Genomic DNA, 18248 nt, shown 5'->3' with positions numbered 1-18248 from the left:
CATCATGACCAAGGAAACTCTTATAAGGGCACACATTTAATTGGGACTGGTTTATAGTTCAGAGGTTCAGTCCATTATCATCACGGCAGGAAGCATGGCAGCATGGAGGCAGGTGTGGTGCTGGAGGAGCTGAGAGTTCAACTTCTTGATGCAAAGGCAAGCACGAGCCTGGATTCGACACTGGGCAGAGGCTGAGCATAGGAGACCTCAAAACCCCACCTCCACTGTGACACACTTCCTCCAACAAGGTCACACCTCCTAACACTGTCACTCCCTATGGTCAAGCCTGCATACACCTGAGTCTGTGGGGAGCAAACCTATTCGAGCCCCACATGTCTGTTCACAGAGGATCACAGAAATGGGAGGCGAAGAGCAAACATGGTGAGCTTTGTTTATCCAGAGCACACATTCTACTCTTGTTTATATCAAGTTAAGAGAACAGAAATACGGAGCATATTAAATAAGACCCAGTGTAAATTTTGCGTTTATTTCCTCAGATGAAGTGATAAGAATTTCCTTCTCTGTCCTAACTATCCCTAGGCCTGCAAGCCTCTAGCCTCTGTACAATCTAATCTTCTGCAAGCCTGGACCTTGAAGGTTTCAACTACCAGCCTCCATCTAACCTAGGCCTAGAATGTTTCAGCCTCTGAGACTTACTAAATAACTTACTAAATAAACTCACACTTTCTAGCTCTTCCTGAAATCTGGCTGGCCGGTTCAATTCAGCTGTTCTGGGTCAAACTCCTCTCCAAGTTGACTGATTCAAATTGGCTTCTCTCAGCTTCTTACTGAATTGTTCTTGGAAAGACTGCCTGTGAACTCCACAAACTAAACTGCTCCAAACTAAAATGGATTCAATTGACTCTGTCTCCTTCTCTGGTTTTTAAGTAGCATCTCTTTCCTTCTGTTGTGAGAGCTGGACATATCCTATCTGTGATTCATTCTGTCAAATCTTTCTCTGATTCATCACTGCCTGTCCCGCAATTTGACATCATTGTTTGGAAGTAAAGGTATGTACTAAGTGCTTGTCTGTAAGCCAGCCAGATGGACTGAATGTGTATATTCTAGCCAGATCGTATCTTTGGATGTGATCCCTTGTCAGAGCAGCCATGTTGCTGCATTAAAATTCCTCTACAGCCCAGGAAATCCTGTTGATTTTTGGGGTAAATTCTCCAATGAAGACAATGAGTACTGAAGAAGTACTGCTGCTCCTCCCCACAGACTTGCAGCTGTCACCTATGCTGTGCAGAGCACGGTTATTCTGGTACACTCCAGCTGACAACTTGTTTAGTGGGATGAATTCTTCAGCAGAATCCTAAAACTGTGCATACTAAGAAACAAAGATATTCCACTGATGCACTGGAATTCTGAATTTCTCAGGAGAAAATGACACTATTGACTAAAAATAGAGGAAGAGAAGCAATAGAATATATACCCATTTCTCTGCAAGCCATTTCCCCTACATCTCCCATACACACAGCTTTTTCACATTAATGTCAAAATACAGAGTGAGCATGGTCAGGTCAAAAGTCAAGTTCTTCCAAGTAATAGAACCAAATGTTAAGAAAAAAAGGTTTTGCTCCTTGTTTGGTTGGTTTTAGATTTTCGCTTTAAATTTTTTTTAATTTTTTTATTTTTTTTCAGAGCGGGGGACTGAACCCAGGGCCTTGCGCTTGCTAGGCAAGCGCTCTACCACTGAGCTAAATCCCCAACCCTGGTTTTAGATTTTCAAGACAGGGTTTCTCTGTGTAACCTCTATGGCTGTTAGACCAGGCTAACCTCAAACTCACACAGATTTGCCTATCTCTGCCTAGTATCAAAGGCGTGCACCACTACCACCCAGCTGCATTTTTTAAAAGATTTATTTATGTATGTATACGAACACTTTATTTGCATCAGATAGAAGAGGGCATCCCACAGATAAGGTTAGAGCCACCATGTAGTTGCTGGGAATTAAACTCAGGACCTCTGGAAAAGGACAGTGCTCTTAACTATTGAGTTTTCTCTCTAGCTCCAACTGTTTTTGTTTTTTAAGGCTTATTTTTAGTTTATGTATATGGGTATGTTACCAGCATATTTATGCACCATGTATATGCAGTGCCCAAGAAAGCCAGAGGAGGGTACCAGATCCTATACAATTGGATAAACCTCTAAGTGTGTACTGGGGATAGAATGAGCTCCTCTGGAAGAGCAGGTAGGGCTCCTAACCACTGAGCCATCTCTCCAGCTCCAACTTTGGCTCTTAAATTTTAAACATTACAATGGTATTGAGGGGCACACCCTTAACCCTGGCACTCAGGCAAAGGTGGGCAAACTTCTGTGAGTTCTAGGCCAGACTGGTCTAGAGGCCAATTGCAAGCCATAAGGGCCATACAACGAGATCCTATTTCAAAAAACAACAGCAAGCTACGAAGTGGCTGAGACAAATGTTGCTGGTTACTTGCCTGCTAAGCTATTCTGGAGCCTGTTAATATCTTGTTTCCTAGGGTCTCTATGTCCTATAATTCAAGCTGAGCCCTTATAAATATGGGACTTCTGAGATAAATTCCTTATTGCTAAAACATTACAGAAAATGAATAAGAACAGCAACAGGATTAAATTCAAGGTGTTTTTGTTGTTATTCTTTTGGTTTTTCGAGAGAGCGGGTCACTTTGTACCCCTGGTGTCCTGGAACTCACTACTTAGACCTGGCGCTATCGGTCTCTGTCTCCCAGGGTGCTGAGATTTAAAAGCATTTACTACCATGCTTTGTTTAAAAACAAAACAACATATTCACTATTAAAATTAGGGTCTGCTTAAAACACAAGTGTATTCTGAATTACTAGAGATATTGACACACCTGGTTAAGCAATTTTTATTGCAGAATCTGCAACGGAAAACCTTTAGTGGAGGTGGACGACTACAGAGGCCCACGAGCAGGCTCTTCGAGCAGGCTCTTCGGTCTGACTCCAACTGCCACACTGCACTCCCAGAGACAGCTACAGCCACCCTCGCTAAGGACACTGCCTCTAATTCCTTTCTATAAGTCACAACATTCTTGAAATAAATTCCATAAAACATTCCATGAAATGCTCTAAAACTCTGCTGTTCTTGCTGGCATCAATCTCTAAATTTTACATTAATATCTCTGTCCCACACAAGTATGCCGTGAGCCTCCCACTTTCCATGTTCTGGTTTATCTGTGGTACACTGCCACTGATAAGGCCCTGTGTTTTTCGTCTATGATAGACTTCCTTAGTTTCTCTACAAGCATTTAATAACTTCTGTTTGAGAAGTCATTAAGTTACTACGGCTTTTATTAGACTAGTGTTTCTTTTTACCAAGCAAGCATTTGTACTTCTTTTTCCTCCGCACTTTCAGGCTGCTCTCATTTAGACAGTGCTCTGAGTGAGCTCTGTTTACTAGCTAAGGAGTCCTCACCATGCTACTCTGTCTCCACCATTATCAGCTGACTCAGATATCCACCTTTTCTAACTCATTTCCATTGAACCTAAATATCTTCTACCCAAATCTAAACACACTGCTCCTCCATTTCAAGTTCTGCAATTCTCCTTTGCTTAAAAGATAAACGCAAACTTTACTCGTGGTGCTCTGAATGCAAATGGCCCCCATAGATTCACAGGGAGTGGCATTAGTGGCGGTGTGGTACCATTTGAGGTTTTAGATGCTCAAGCCAGCTCCAGTATCTGCTGTCTACCGATCAGAACTCTCAGCTCCTGTCTCTATGTGTGCCATCAAGCTCCCGCCATAACGAGAATGGACTAAATCTCTGAGCAGTAGACCAGCCCCGAGTAAATGCTCTCTTTTACAACAGCTGCTGTGCTCATGGTGTCTTGTTGCAGCAATAGAAAGCCTGAGATACTTGGGGAAAATATTTTCTATTTCTCTTCCTTCTTTCTGTCTAAACACACAGCATATACTCATAAATAACTCAGCTCACTTTCCTTTCTAGATACAAGATTTATACTCTCTCCTATCATCTATTTAAAAGATTGTCTTTAAGATGGATTTAATCTTTTAAAATCTTTAGTTAGACTGGGGTATATGCTATGCCTAGTGGTAAAACATTTGTCTAACATGAATGAAGTCCTAGTTTCAATACCCGACATTGGAAAACAAACAAAAAGCAAACAAAACAGCATCACCTCAGTAGAGCCATTGTTTTTTTTTTAAAAATCAGGACTGCTAATCCTCTCCTCACCAACTTGTTCCCTAAAGAGGCCTTTAGCTTACCACCATCTGAGCTGACTCAAGCATCATTTCTTCTCTGCCTTATCTTCCCACCATGGGAAGAACTAACAAGTGTCCACCACAACATTTACAGTATTTTAACTGTTAACAACCTTAGTTCTGTGCTGGTCTATAAGACCTACTGAAAGGAAGAAAGTGTTTAATCCCAGTGCTTAGATGGGAGAGGCAGGCAGATCTCTGAATCTGAGGCCAGCCTGGTTACATAGCCAGTTCTAGGACAGCATAATAGAGAGACCTCACCTAAAAAAAAATCTATTAAAAGAGAATGAGGGACTGATCAATCTTAAGGCTGACAGGCACAAGGTGAGAAAGTGAACAGATAAAATAATTTTCACATCAAGCTTTATGAAGTATTTTTATTTCCTTATTTTGTGTGTAAGAAAAAAGGTTATGTAAGGATGGATAGTTTGCTGAAGGCCATTTGATTCTTCAGTTCTTTACACAACCTTAATGTGGGCCATTTGCAACTCACAATGTTCTTTCAAATGACTTTTTAATGAAAGAAACACACACACACATATATATGTAGAGGCAGAAAAACATGCAAAATCCTTCTCCAAGTAAAAGATTCAAAGAGAACTTATAAGTCATCATCAGAGTGATTTCTTATTCACCTTGAGTGAAAACCCAGCTCACAGAGCACAGTAGGAACTGACCTCCCAGAACCAAAGACTTACCCATTCGGAAGTCAATGTAGCCTTCTCCTCCACTGATGACAAGCATAGACTTCAAGGGCGTCTGGCTACTGGGCTCCTGTGCAGACGAGCCTGCTTTGTCAGCTGTTAGATCTGCTCCACTACTGCTACTCTGTGGGCTAACGACCTGACCTATTTTATACAGAAACAGAACAGTGAATATCACCCATCACAGATGCAGGCAGGGAATGCTGTTTTTCCTATACTTTTCCAACACTAAATAAATCATATGGTTGATTCCTGACTGCAACTAGGAAGAGTGTGGCAGGAGGATGGTCCTGAGTTCAAGGCAGTATAGGCTACAGAAATCTTGATTCAAAAATTAAAGATATTGTAGACAGCACCCTGACTGCCTTTAGTCTAAGGGCTCAGGAGGCAGAGGCAGAAGGATCTCTGTGAGTTGAAGGCCAGCCTGCTCAAGGTAATGAGTTTGAGACTGGTCAAGGATGCACAGTGGAATCCTGCCTCAAAAAAGTTAAATGAAAAAGTAAATCTTTAACACAGACTCAAAGTATACAACATCAGGGTACTGGGAACGCTGGTACCTGGAGTAAACCAACTCTAAAGCAAACAGGAACAGATAATCTTCAAAGGTCAGTGGGAGACACAAATCTCCCACTGAGATATGTGACTTCTTAGCTTCCTGAGGTCACACTGTCACTTTTATTATGGACTCCAACTCTCGGGGACTCTTCTATAAGTTCCCTTGGTCCTGGTATTTTATAGACAATAATAGAAAAGTAAGTAATATAATATTTTAAATATATCTCAAATTTATGTCCTTTTCTTTATAGTTAAAAAAAGGTTAAAGTTATTTTTATTTAAGAGTATGCAAATAAAATTACTCCTAAATGTGTCATTTGTTCTACAGTTCAAATTCTAAGAATCTTTGAGTATAAAATGTCACAGAAGAGAGAAACCTCTGCATATTATTCACAATATGAACAACTGAACAATCTCCAGACATTCCTCTGACTATGGGCTGGGGATATAGCTCAAAAGCAAAGCATTTGCCTAGCATGTGTGAGGGACGGTGTCCAATCCCCAGAACTGTAGGTGGTGTGTGTGTGTGTGTGTGTGTGTGTGTGTGTGTGTGTGTGTGTGTGAGAGAGAGAGAGAGAGAGAGAGAGAGAGAGAGAGAGAGAGAGAGAGAGAGAAAGGCTGTTCTTTGGTCAAATCTCACAGACTGTATGCCTCTAGGAACTAGTAGGCCACTGCCCTACGATGTGATGCACTATAAATTTATGTTTTTAATTGAAAGTGGATGGGGGTAGTGTGATGGATCCTCATAGGGCTTCATTACTGCATTACTCAAGCTCACTCTGGAATCCCTTAAACCTGCTAGAAACAACTTCTACAGTGGGGTCTGCAATAGAAGGCAAAGCATTCACAATGATGAATCTAATACGACCTCATTCTTCAGGCTAATTAGCCTATGACAAATACTGGTGCTAGGGTGCAGGTGCATGTGTGGAGACAGGGGATCCCTGGCACTCACTGACCAGCCAGTTTAGCTAATCAGTGAGTTCTGGATTCAGTAAAGGACTCTTAAAATAGAGGAAGTCACCTGACACTGACTTCAGCCTTCATACATGCATGCATAAATGCATACTATATACAACACACACACACACAATATGGTATGGAGGCTGATTAGAGGTATTGATAGTTCAAGGGCAATGTGGGCTATACAGTGAGCTTCAAACTAGTCTCTAGTAAGTTGTGGTGCTTCAGGCTGACTTTAAGCCCATATTATGTAGCCAAGAATGACTAAGCAAGACCCTGAAAATATCTGTTTTAGGGAGTAGAGGAAAGACTGCAAAATAACTTCAAGTAAAATCCATTTTACTCCAATCACATCTCCATTATAGAGCTTCCTTAGGCATTGTACTGGAATTGTGGGTAATCCTGGTAATTTAGTGTTTTGGAGGGGTGGTGACACACAAGGAAGATGGACACAATTGCATGGATACCTCAACAGAATGAATGAACTCACCGGGGACTGCCACAAAGAATTTCACAGCATCCCGGTGCCCATGGAAACAAAGCTGCGCATGTGCCATCGAACAGTAGGGTATAAATGTCCCTGGAGTCACTTTGTCACTGTTTTCATCACCATATACACGGATTACACTTCCAGGACGATTACCTGGAGTCCCTGAGGTTTTATTTGCTGCAACAGAAAACCAAATACCAAGTATTTTCCTCTAGAAAACAGTACTGATGCAAGAGGTTACTGGTTAATCCTTAGCTATTATCTAAGCGCTACAGCCAGTTGAGAATGTAAGTGCAGCAACGGCAGCTCAAGACAAAGCTGGAGAGAAAGACAGCATGCCGGTTATCTTTAAGTACTTCAGGAATGGAGTAGGGGATTTTGCCAGTCTAGCAAGAACTAAGATTCTATCAAGCTGAGGAAAACCATTAGAGTAAACAACAGAATTGAATCATAGTTAAGTCTGCTTAGTTTTGGTTCTTAGGCCTTATTAAAAGGAAACTAAGCATTATATAGACTACAGTAGAAATGCATGCTCTTTTTTTTTTTTTTTTTTTTTTTGGTCTTTTTTTCGGAGCTGGGGACCGAACCCAGGGCCTTGCGCTTCCTAGGTAAGCACTCTACCACTGAGCTAAATCCCCAGCCCTTTTTTTTTTTTTTTTTTTTTTTTGGTTCTGAAATGCATGCTCTTAAATAAGATCTTCATAGATCATCTTCTGGTTTTTCCCCTATGGTAAGGAGCAGGAATTTCACAAGGACGCTTGCATTTATGTCTGTCTGACAGTCTGCTGGATTCCTATAGAATGGCCAGACTTACAAAATACCCCTGATTCCATGGGTAAGTGAATGAATAAAACATGATTGATAATAGGGTAAATAATGTAGATTAATGAGTTTTAAGAGATGTTTCATGTTTTTATTGTAAGGAAAACCGAGTCTGAAAGGAAGTTTAGCTGCAACAAAAGATGATCAGTAGACTAAGCTGCGGAGCAGTTGTGGCTGGGTGACAGACATTTAAAGTAAAAAACAAAACAAAAACAAAAATTCTGCTGCAATGCAGTGACTGCGAGTGGGTGACACTGGACAGCATTCAGGAGGGTGCTCTAGAGACGAGGAGACAGCCTCAAAGTGGCTCCGAGAAGCCGGAAGAAGTTTGGTTCTGGATGTGCACTTACCCCTCAGCCCCAGTAAACGTCCCTGGTGGAGGATTACAGCTAAAGTGAGAGAGGAGGAAAGGGACGTGGGGAGGTGCACACAGGAAGGAGAAGCGTTACCGTGAGCTGCACTAAGCTTCTTCTAGGTGGCCTACTGAATCATGGCAGCCTGGTCTCACCAAGGCCTCTACAAACACCTTTGCTCAAAAACAATGATTTGATTTATTATGATTGTATGAAGCCATTCCAGTGAAATGGAATCAACACCCTAAGAATTGATGTGGAGTGCATACTAAAACTTTCTCTCTCTCAGTCTACCCAAAAGAAACCACCTTTAAATAATTAAGCTATATGCCACCCGCTTTTAAGGAGAAAAGGTAATTCAGACACCTTGGAATGTCTTATGTTTAAGAAGTGCTTTGAACATGCAGACCTGTAAGTAACTGCACAAAAACCAAGGAGGGACTCAGACCATGGAGTCTGTAAGGGCTCCAAACCCACCTTCTGGTGACCTTTCCTCCTTCCACTCAACAAGGGAGTTGGTCAACTTATCTGATGGACCTAGGGCATCCCTCCTGCTCCCTTGCCTGTGCATGTGCAATACAGAAACACTCAGTGGATGGTCAGTGGACTGGAATACACATGAGGAACACATAAGATACATTTGTTCTCTAAAATAATAAAGCCGACTCCTGTCAAACACACAGCCTGTCTTCAATACAAGGAAAGACTCAGTTATCTGAGATTTCTCCCATAAGTTTTTTTAAAAAACTTCAAATATGACAAATGGGATAGCCATAACCATTAGCTAGAGTGAGTGAAAACTATGATGAATGAAATGTAGTGTTTCTGAATATTGGTATAATAAAACTCAAGAGAAATGACCTTTTATATAACAGATGAAATAGTGTTATGACTCCTGAATTGAGAGGGAAAAAAAGGGCTTTCTACAATGAAAACATTGAAATAGGGACAATAGTCCAGATACTTACGAGCTGATTCTGTAGTTTGTAAACTGATTTCAGCGTTGTCACAGATTTGGCAAAATCTAAACAATTCCTCAGTCTGACTTCTGGATACAATTATTCCCTGCAATTCTTTGACTTGTGACAGTTATTTTAAAATATACTTACTTTCTGTCAATGGGATGGAGATAATGACACCGTTTCCAGTCCCCACCCACAAACGATTGCAAGACACCATAAGAGCTGTTATCCTCACAAAAGAGAAACCCAGTTTTCCAGTACCTGTAGGGCAGGGAGGGGAAGAACAGTCTGTTGAGAAACTAGAGCAAGATTCTAAATCCCCAGGAGTCTCCGGTCCAAAAAGAACAAAGAAAACAAACAAACAAAAAAAAAATATGTGTGCTTGAAAGGTGTGTGTGTGTGTGTGTGTGTGTGTGTGTGTGTTTTGCCTAGAATGGCTCTGAACGAACTATGTAGTCAAGGATAACATTGAACTTATGATCCTTCTGCCTTTACCTCACAAGTGGCATAATTACAATGGAGTACCGGGGTTGAGGATAGGCACCACCATGTTCAGCTCAGAGCAAACTCTTATTGATTATATTGTTTGACAAGTCAAGGCTAATGGAAAAAGAAAATTCTACACATGGCTGGCATTACTTTATCAAACAGAAGGTACAAAGAAAAAAAATACATATCAAGTAAGGTATCTTGATATGTATTTTGAAATATTGGGATATATAAAACTTAGGAAGAACAAACAAATATATATATATATATATCTCCCAAATCAAACCCAAACACTAGACAAAGGGAAGCAACAACAAACCAAAGTTTTGTTTGCTAGATTGGGAAATCAAATGTCATTTGATTTTATAAAGGGAAAAGGTTCCTAATTTGCTTTAAATTTCTTTACATGTATAAAAGTGAATCTCAGGTTGGGGATTTAGCTTAGCAGTAGAGAGCTTGCCTAACAAGTGCAAGGCCCTGGGTTCGGTCCCCAGCTCCGAAAAAAAAAAAGAAAAAAACAAAACAAAACTGAATCTCTTTGCTAACAAAACATACCTTTTTTCTTGTTTACAGACTTAGGCTCTAAATCAGTTTAGAAAAATTGGCATATATAAAACTTAGGAAGAACAAGTTTATATATATTTTTAAAATATGTATGTATTTATTTTATGTATGTGAGTATACTGTTGCTGTCTTCAGACACACCAGAAGAGGGCATCAGATCTCATTACAGTTGGTTGTGAGCCACCATGTGGTTGCTGGGATTTGAACTCAGGACCTCTAGGAAGAGCAGTCAGTGCCTCTTAACCACTGAGCCATCTCTCCAGTCCCAAGTTTTTGTATTTTAAGAGAATTTTTGTATTTATTCTCACTTTCAGGAAACATTTGAGATAAACATCAGTGACTCAAAGAATTGCAGCCTTGATCACATGAGCAATGTAAGAAGCGATCATAAGTCCTGCTCAGCCTAAGCTAGCAGTTTTTAAAGAAAAGTGTCTCTCTAATGATGCATTTTATGTATGAGTGCTTTGCCCACATATAAGTATGCACACCACTCGTATGCCTTCGACCAGCTCAAGTCAGAAACGGTGTCAGACCCCCTAGAACTGTGTTACTAGGAACCAAACCCATGTCCTCTGCAAGAGCGGCAAATGTACAAATGTTCTTAAACAACGAGCCATTTCTCCAGCTTTAAGGTAGGAATCTTTAATCAAGAATCAAAGTGCAACTCTAAAATTCATGTGCGCATGCTTCTAACATGCTTGATCTATGGAGAGAGTTAACAATTAGTCAGCTTCTCTGTGTTCGATGACCAAAAATGATTAAAAGTTATTGAGAGAAATCAACCTTTCCTTAGGGATCTTTCCTAAGATCCGCATTAGATTGTACAGTAAGTACAGTAGCGAATGAGAGCAGAGACCGCCCCTGCCGTTCCCGGGTTTGCCTTAGGGTAGACACAAAACTCACATACTGTGGATGCACTCGCACTACTGTTAAACCTAGGGAAAGGACAGCTGGGTGTGCTGACACACACCTTTCATCCCAGCTCTCAAGAGGCAGAGGCAGACATATCTGTGAGTTTGAGGCCAACCTGGGCTACAGTGAGACCCTATCTTTCCTTTTTTATTTTGTTTTCTTTAAATATAGGACCTAAATAAAGGTCCCTCTTCAATATGACAGAGGAGCCTGAGAGTGAGTAAACAAAGACCAAGAGAAACCTTCAAGACAGGAGGACACAGGACATGAGAGGGGACACAGGACATGAGAGGGGACACAGGACATGTGAGGGGACACAGGACATGTGAGGGGACACAGGACATGTGAGGGGACACAGGACATGAGAGGGGACACAGTGTATGTGAGGGTTCACGGTTCATGTGAGGGCACATAGTGCATGTGAAGGCCCTGAAATGGAAGGGACTTGTCAATCAATATGGGTAGACTGAGAAGGTCTCCTTGTGGTGATCTGAATGTCACTTAGCCTGAAGGCTAGAGGCAAAGTGCATCTAGGTATTTTTGCACATTACTCCCATGTAGAGAATAGACTAGTGTAGGGAGAAGACAAGTTAGGAAGCACGAGGTTCTCAAATGGGAAAAGGACAGTAACCTGGCCTGAGGTGACAGTCATCAAGACACAGTATTTGACTTGAAAGTAGTTTCAAATCTGACAGAGTTCCAGGTCATCGAAAGATGAAAGAATAAGAAGGAGAAAGAAACAAAATAAAACAAAACAAATTCTAGTCAAGAGCCATGCTATTCTTCAGCATATCTGTCTGATACTTGCAGTGATGAAAGTTAACTAATCATGTGGTAACTTACTCAGTGACTCTCGAGCATTAGAGGAAAATGAAGGTGTGCTGTAGTCATGGTCCATCTGCTCGTACACACAAGGCACAACACTGCATAAACAAACCAAAACAAAGACTCCCACTGATTTTCAGAAAGAAAACATTCTGGAAGCTTACCTAACATTTTGCTTACATAAGGTTCAATGTCCACATCCTGGAGATGTTGGTATGTATGTGCATGATAGAGGCGGAGCGTGGAATCCAAGCGGATGGAAACCCATACGCCATCACCCACCCACGCAAGCTGCCGTACTTGGCTCTCCTTCCTGGGGTGTGCATCAAATGATTTCTAGAAGAGATATTAAATAATCACATTATTGTTTGTTTTGTTTTTCAAGACAAGGTTTCCTTGTGTAGTCCTGGCTGTTCTAGAACTCGTACTGTACATCGAACAGGCTGGGCTTGAACTCAGAGAAATGCCTGCTTCTTTCTCCCAAGTGCTGGGACTAAAGGCATTCACCACCACGCTTGACTAATGAAATTACTTTTGTCTCACAGGAAGTTGTTTAAAACCTAATAATCTGGGGCAGGAGATGACTCAGTAGTTAAGGGCACTGTCTGGTCTAACAGAGTATCTGGGTTCAATTCCTAGAACCTACATGGCAGATCACAATTGTCTGTCACTCCAGTTCCAGAGGATCAGACATCCTCAAACAGACATACATGAAGGCAAAACACCAACACACTTAACATTTTTTTTTAAAACTGCTAATCTGCACAACAATCTGAAGACTGTTTATTAAAGGGGCCAAAATGTCCTTATCTTCTATGACTGTCCTTCCATAAGTTTTCCCACCATAGAATGCAACTCACCAGTCCCACCCACGCAAATAGAAACAAAGGACTAAAGAGTAGTTGGGTGTGGTAGCTGATACCTGTAATTCTAACACTTGGTAGTCTGAGACAGGAGACCTGCTGTGAGTTCATGGCCAGAGTGAGATTGTGGCTCAATAGTGAGGCAACAACAACAGAACCAAATGGAGTTAGGTCAGCACTATACAGTGGATTACCTTAAATAATTAATGCTGGCCATCCACACCATGTATGGTGTTCAGAGAGGTGATGTCAGGATTTGGCGTTGATACACGCAATGTGAAGAAAGATCCTATGGGTAACTAAAGTAAAAGGAGCCCACATTGTATAAGGAGCAGTCATGAAAAATAACTACCACATGGTTTCCTGTGGGATGGATTCGGCAGAAGGGGTGGCTGCCAAGACAAGGTCTTGCTATGTAGCCTAGGTTAGTCTCAGATGTTGGCCTTGTGAGTGCTAGAATTATAGGGGTGTCTTAGTCAGGGTTTCTATTCCTGCACAAACATCATGACCAAGAAGCAAGTTGGGGAGGAAAGGGTTTATTCAGCTTACACTTCCACATTGCTGTTCATCACCAAAGGAAGTCAGGACTCACACAGGGCAGGAAGTAGGAGCTGATGCAGAGGCCACAGAGGGATGTTACTTACTGTCTTGCTTCCCCTGGCTTGCTCAGCTTGCTTTCTTATAGAAACAGCCCAGGGATGGCACCACCCACAATGAGCCCTCCCTCGCTTAATCACTAATTGAGAAAATGCCTTACAGCTGGGTCTCATGGAGGCATTTCCTCAAGGGAGGCTCCTTTATCTGTGATAACTCCAGCTTGTGCCAAGTTGACACACAAAACCAGCCAGTATAAGGGGCGTGCTATCATATCTAGCATTAACTGTGAGATTCCTAAGTAAGAAAATGAGACATGGGGCAGGAAGAAATAGAAGTCTCACCTTAAAACTCCCTATTATAATTATTTTTTAAGACTGTAAGATTGGATACATTGTGCCTAACATTTAAAATCTTGTTTTTATAAAACTTTTCACTGTATTGTTATTTCTCAATTTGTGATACACATCCAGATGATTCTGAATGTATATGGGGTAGAGGCAAAGAAACGTATGAACCCTCTCAACCAAGCCTTGTATGACTAGACATATCAAGAACTACATATTCAACCAGCATGATATTGCACACGTAATTCCAGCACTCAGGAGACAGAAGCAAGTGGATCTCTGAGGTCAGCCTGGTCAACACGGTGAGTTCCAGGATAGCCAGGGCTATGTAGATAGACTTTGTCTCAAAACAAACAAACAAACAAACAAACCAACCAACCAACCAACCAAAAAACCCAAAACAAAACCAAAAAACCCTACAACAAAAAACATATACTCAAATAAAATACATACACAAATATATACAAACCTTTATCTTTGTATATATTTGTGAGTCCTCTGTCCTTAAAAACAAAATAAAATAGAACCAACAACCAAAAAAACTAATCAAAAAACAAAAACAAGGGGCTGGGGATTTAGCTCAGTGGTAGAGCGCTTGCCTAGGAAGCGCAAGGCCCTGGGTTCGGTCCCCAGCTCCGAAAAAAAAGAACCAAAAAAACAAAAACAAAAACAAAAACAAAAACAAAAACAAAACCCCATCATTTCTTAACCTCATAGCCCAAAATGACAAGGGAGGTAAAGTAGTAGAGAAAGCTAAGGTACCCAAAGCTAGATCTGAAGTGCTCTTTTTAAACACAGACCTGGGAAAGAGTCTCTCTGGGAATACCAATTCAGTATGTACACAAAATAGAGGTTAACTTGCCTCTATCTTCATAGCCTTTGGCTGAACCACATAGATTTTGTTCCTATAGCCACACCAGACTTTGTCATGCACCACGGTCATGCATCTTATGGAGTGATGAGGGCGTCCGAGGTCTAAGAGGTGATAGTTTGACAGGTCCCACTGTCCATCTTTAAAGCAAGAGGTAGATTAGAGTTAGTGTCCCACTTCTTATTGGTGAGGTACTCAAAGCACCATCTGTTAAGTATACCTCCACCTGTATAAGCTGTGGGTCTGCTCCAACCTGCCACCCACTGGCTGGGTGCATTCCCTTTAAATCCTGTTTTTAAAAGTGATAATGTAGTTTGGTTTGGTGGTGCACACCTTTAATCCCACCGCTGGGAGTCATAGGCAAGCAGATTTCTTTGAATTCAAGGTCATCTTGAATTATATACCGTAAGTTCCAGGTTAACAATGGATACTTCGTGAGATCTAATTTTTTAGAAAAGAGCAGTTTTGTGACAAATCAGACATAGTTTATCTGAATATGGTAAGTCTTTTTAGAATTAGAATGGACTTAGGGCGTGAGGCATGACTTAGAAGTGTAGTACTTGTGTCACACACGCAAAACTCTGGGTCCAATCTCTAGTAGCATGTACCCACATACAACATGCACAAGAACAGATAGTTACTTGGGGGATTATGTCTCTCTTACTTGCATTTTGATGGATTCTTAAGTAGAAACTGAAGGCAACTCATTGCTAATATGGTAGGAACTATTCAAACAATATGAGCAACTATAATTTATAACTCTGAAATCCAAAATGCTGAGAAATTAGAAACACTGAGGGCTGACATGGCACATGCGTGTAATCACCCATCAGTCTGTAGTTTTGCCTAACAGAAAGACAATGAATAAATATAACCCTGACTTTATGACATTTCTGTGTTTTTGTTGTTGTTTTTGGTTTTCGACACAGGACTATTCTGTGTACCCTGGCTGTTCTAGAACTCGCTCAGTGATCAGGTTGGTCTCGAACCTCCTAAGTACTGAGATTAAAGGTGTGCTCCACCACTGCCTGTTTTTCTATGTCTGTTCAAACCAAGCGTTTTTGTGTTATGTTACACCTGCCATCCTTTACAAGCCCGTCATGCTGGTTCCCTTGGTTGGCACTCGCTGCATATACTTGAGTACGGTCATCACCAGCCCTGTGACAGATATCTCTGCAAGCTTTAGCACCAATTACATCTTCCTAAGCTGATACTCAACCTTTTGGTCATTCTGACTCCTTAGAAATCTCTTGCTCTTTTGAACCAAATAGTAGGACTTGGTATTGATCCTTAAAATATATAATTGTTTTATTCTGCAAATATAATTTTTATTCTGCTTATTGAAACTTCTGTTACTTCACTTTTTCCAGTCCTTCACTGACTAAAGGGTCTGTGAGTAAGGGATTAAAATGCTGGCCTCCGTTTCCTTCATTACTGTCAAGTAAGGAAGAAGACAACAGAATTCCTCATAAGAGCCTGCGGTGGTTTAAATATGCTTGGCCAAGGGAGTGGCACTGTTAGGAGATGTGGCCTTGGTGGAGGAAATGTGTCACTGCGGAGGTGGGCTTTGAGGCTTTCCTGTTAGCCACCTGAATTCAGTCTGCTCCTACTTTCCTTTGGATGAAGATGTAGAACTCTCATTTCCTCCTGCTCCATGCCTGCCTGGACTCTGCCATGCTCCTGCCTTAGATTGAGCCTCTGGACCTGTAAGCCAGCCCCAACTAAATGAGTTGCCTTGGTCATGGTTATCTGTTCACAAAAGTAAAATTCTAACTAAGGCACAGTTTGTGAAGTTTAAACACAGAAAATTCTGGAGAAGACCAGAGCGAAGCAGCATACGGCCTTCTCTCTGTGATGACAGTCATTAGTGAGCAATCTCTACATATAAATCCACCCCAGGAGCCTGAGTCTCTAACACATCTATGTGCCAATAAGGACAGGAGATTTCATTAAAACCCAATTAGTTTACCCTTTTTTCAGATTTGCTTGACCTTCAACCTAGTGATAATTACTTTTGGATGACACACATAGCAAGGTTAGTTATAATGATACAGATTTTCCTGAATTCGCCCTGCTTGAGACAGACTTTCTCAAGTCACTACATTTGTCTCGGGTCGTAGAAATAATGTAACAGGAAAAATGATTGAAGTGTATTCGACTGAAAAATAGCTAGGGGCTTATGAGCTAGAAGCAATTAAGAGCACGTTTGGTTCCTAGCATCCATGATAGATGATTCTCAGCTGCCTGTAATACAGTTCCAATGGACCTGATGTCCTCTGGCTTCTGTGGGAGCACGCATATTTGTAGTGCATGCAAACTCATGGAGAGACATGCATACAGATAGATATTTTTTAAAAAGTAAATAAATCTAAAAAAAATTGATTTTAAGCCAGGCTTGGTGGCATATATTTATAGTTTCAGCATTGGGAGGCTAAGATAAGAAGACTGTTAATTCTAGGCCAATCTGGGCTACAGAGTGAGACCCTTTCTCAAACAAAACAAAATTTTTCTTAAATGAAGTAGATAGAATGGTATAGGGAGGTGCTGGAGAGATGGTCCAGAGGTTAAGAGCTCTCGCTGCTCTTCCAGAGGACCTTGTTCAATTTCCAGCACCCACATGGCAGCTCACACGATTGTCTGCAACTCCAGTTTTAGAGGATCCAACACTCTTACACAGACAATGCATGCAGGCAGAACACCAATCAATGCTTATAAAAAAAAATTTTTTTTAAAAACGGATAAGGCTGCATGTGATAGCATGTACTTTTAATCCCAGCAGTCAGGAGGCAGAAACAGGTGGATCTCTGTGAATTTGAGGCCAACATGTTTTACAGAGTAAGTTCCAGGACAGCCAGGGCTACACAGAGAAATCCTGCCTCAAAACAAACAAACAAACAAACAAACAAACAAGGGATAAAAATTATCCTTGCCAATGTTTTCTAATTAAATATATGAAAAACTTGCTGTATTATACTGTATAAGGGCATCAGAGAGCTTAGGAGATGGCTCAGTAGACAAAGTGTTTGTTGGGCAAGGGTGAAGAATGGAGCTTAGATCTCCGGAATCTATGTAAAGCAGGATAGTAGCATGCATCTGTTATCCCAATTCTCCTAGGAGAGGGAAAAAGGAGAATTTCTGGAAACTTGGGAGGCCAGTTAGCCTGGCACACACATCAGTAAATAACAAAAGACCCCATCTAGAATAAGGTAGGGAGGTAACAATTAACACAAAGCTGTTCTGTCACAACACACACACACCCCACGGCACATGCATTCCCATATTCACTTACAGGACACCTATGTACATACATCATAAGCACACACACAAAGATAATGTATATATATGGGCAGAGAAAATGCTCAGCTTTTTGTTCATCCTGATAAACACACTTGTTCATCAGGAATACCTAAGACATATCTCCACAAAGGCATCCATACACTGACTAATATACATCAAATATTTCACTTAAAACTTCATTCTCGGGGTTGGGGATTTAGCTCAGTGGTAGAGTGCTTGCCTAACAAGCGCAAGGCCCTGGGTTCAGTCCCCAGCTCCGAAAAAAAGAAAAAAGAAAAAGAAAAAGAAAAAAACACAAAAAACAAAAAACACTTCATTCTCTTTTTAGGTATCACTCTTTCAAATGCAGTAAGCAAGTCTTCTTGAAAATGCTCTGCAAAGCAACATGTTGGTTATGACATTATAAC

At 41.1% G+C, this 18248-nt stretch overlaps 1 protein-coding gene across 15 annotated transcripts in view; it reads right to left on the bottom strand.

Annotated features, from left to right (window-relative positions):
* Spag9 (sperm associated antigen 9) overlaps positions 1-18248 on the bottom strand; it is a 134399-nt gene that overhangs the window by 3975 nt on the left and 112176 nt on the right. For 9 of the 15 annotated variants that reach the window (XM_063269405.1, XM_063269406.1, XM_063269408.1 and 6 more), the window contains 6 exons: positions 14536-14684; positions 12034-12205; positions 9227-9340; positions 8115-8153; positions 6943-7119; positions 4929-5078 (listed from right to left, as the gene is read on the bottom strand). In XM_063269405.1, the coding sequence (XP_063125475.1) occupies positions 4929-5078; positions 6943-7119; positions 8115-8153; positions 9227-9340; positions 12034-12205; positions 14536-14684 (801 nt within the window). The remainder of the gene's footprint in view (positions 1-4928; positions 5079-6942; positions 7120-8114; positions 8154-9226; positions 9341-12033; positions 12206-14535; positions 14685-18248) is intronic. The other 6 variants (XM_063269407.1, XM_006247146.4, XM_039086384.2 and 3 more) reach the window with 1 other exon arrangement.

This window comes from Rattus norvegicus, chromosome 10, assembly GCF_036323735.1.
Source record: "Rattus norvegicus strain BN/NHsdMcwi chromosome 10, GRCr8, whole genome shotgun sequence".
Classification (NCBI taxonomy): Eukaryota; Metazoa; Chordata; class Mammalia; order Rodentia; family Muridae; genus Rattus; species Rattus norvegicus.
The sequence above is the reverse complement of the archived record's forward strand: the minus strand, read 5'-3'. Positions and strand labels throughout refer to the sequence as shown.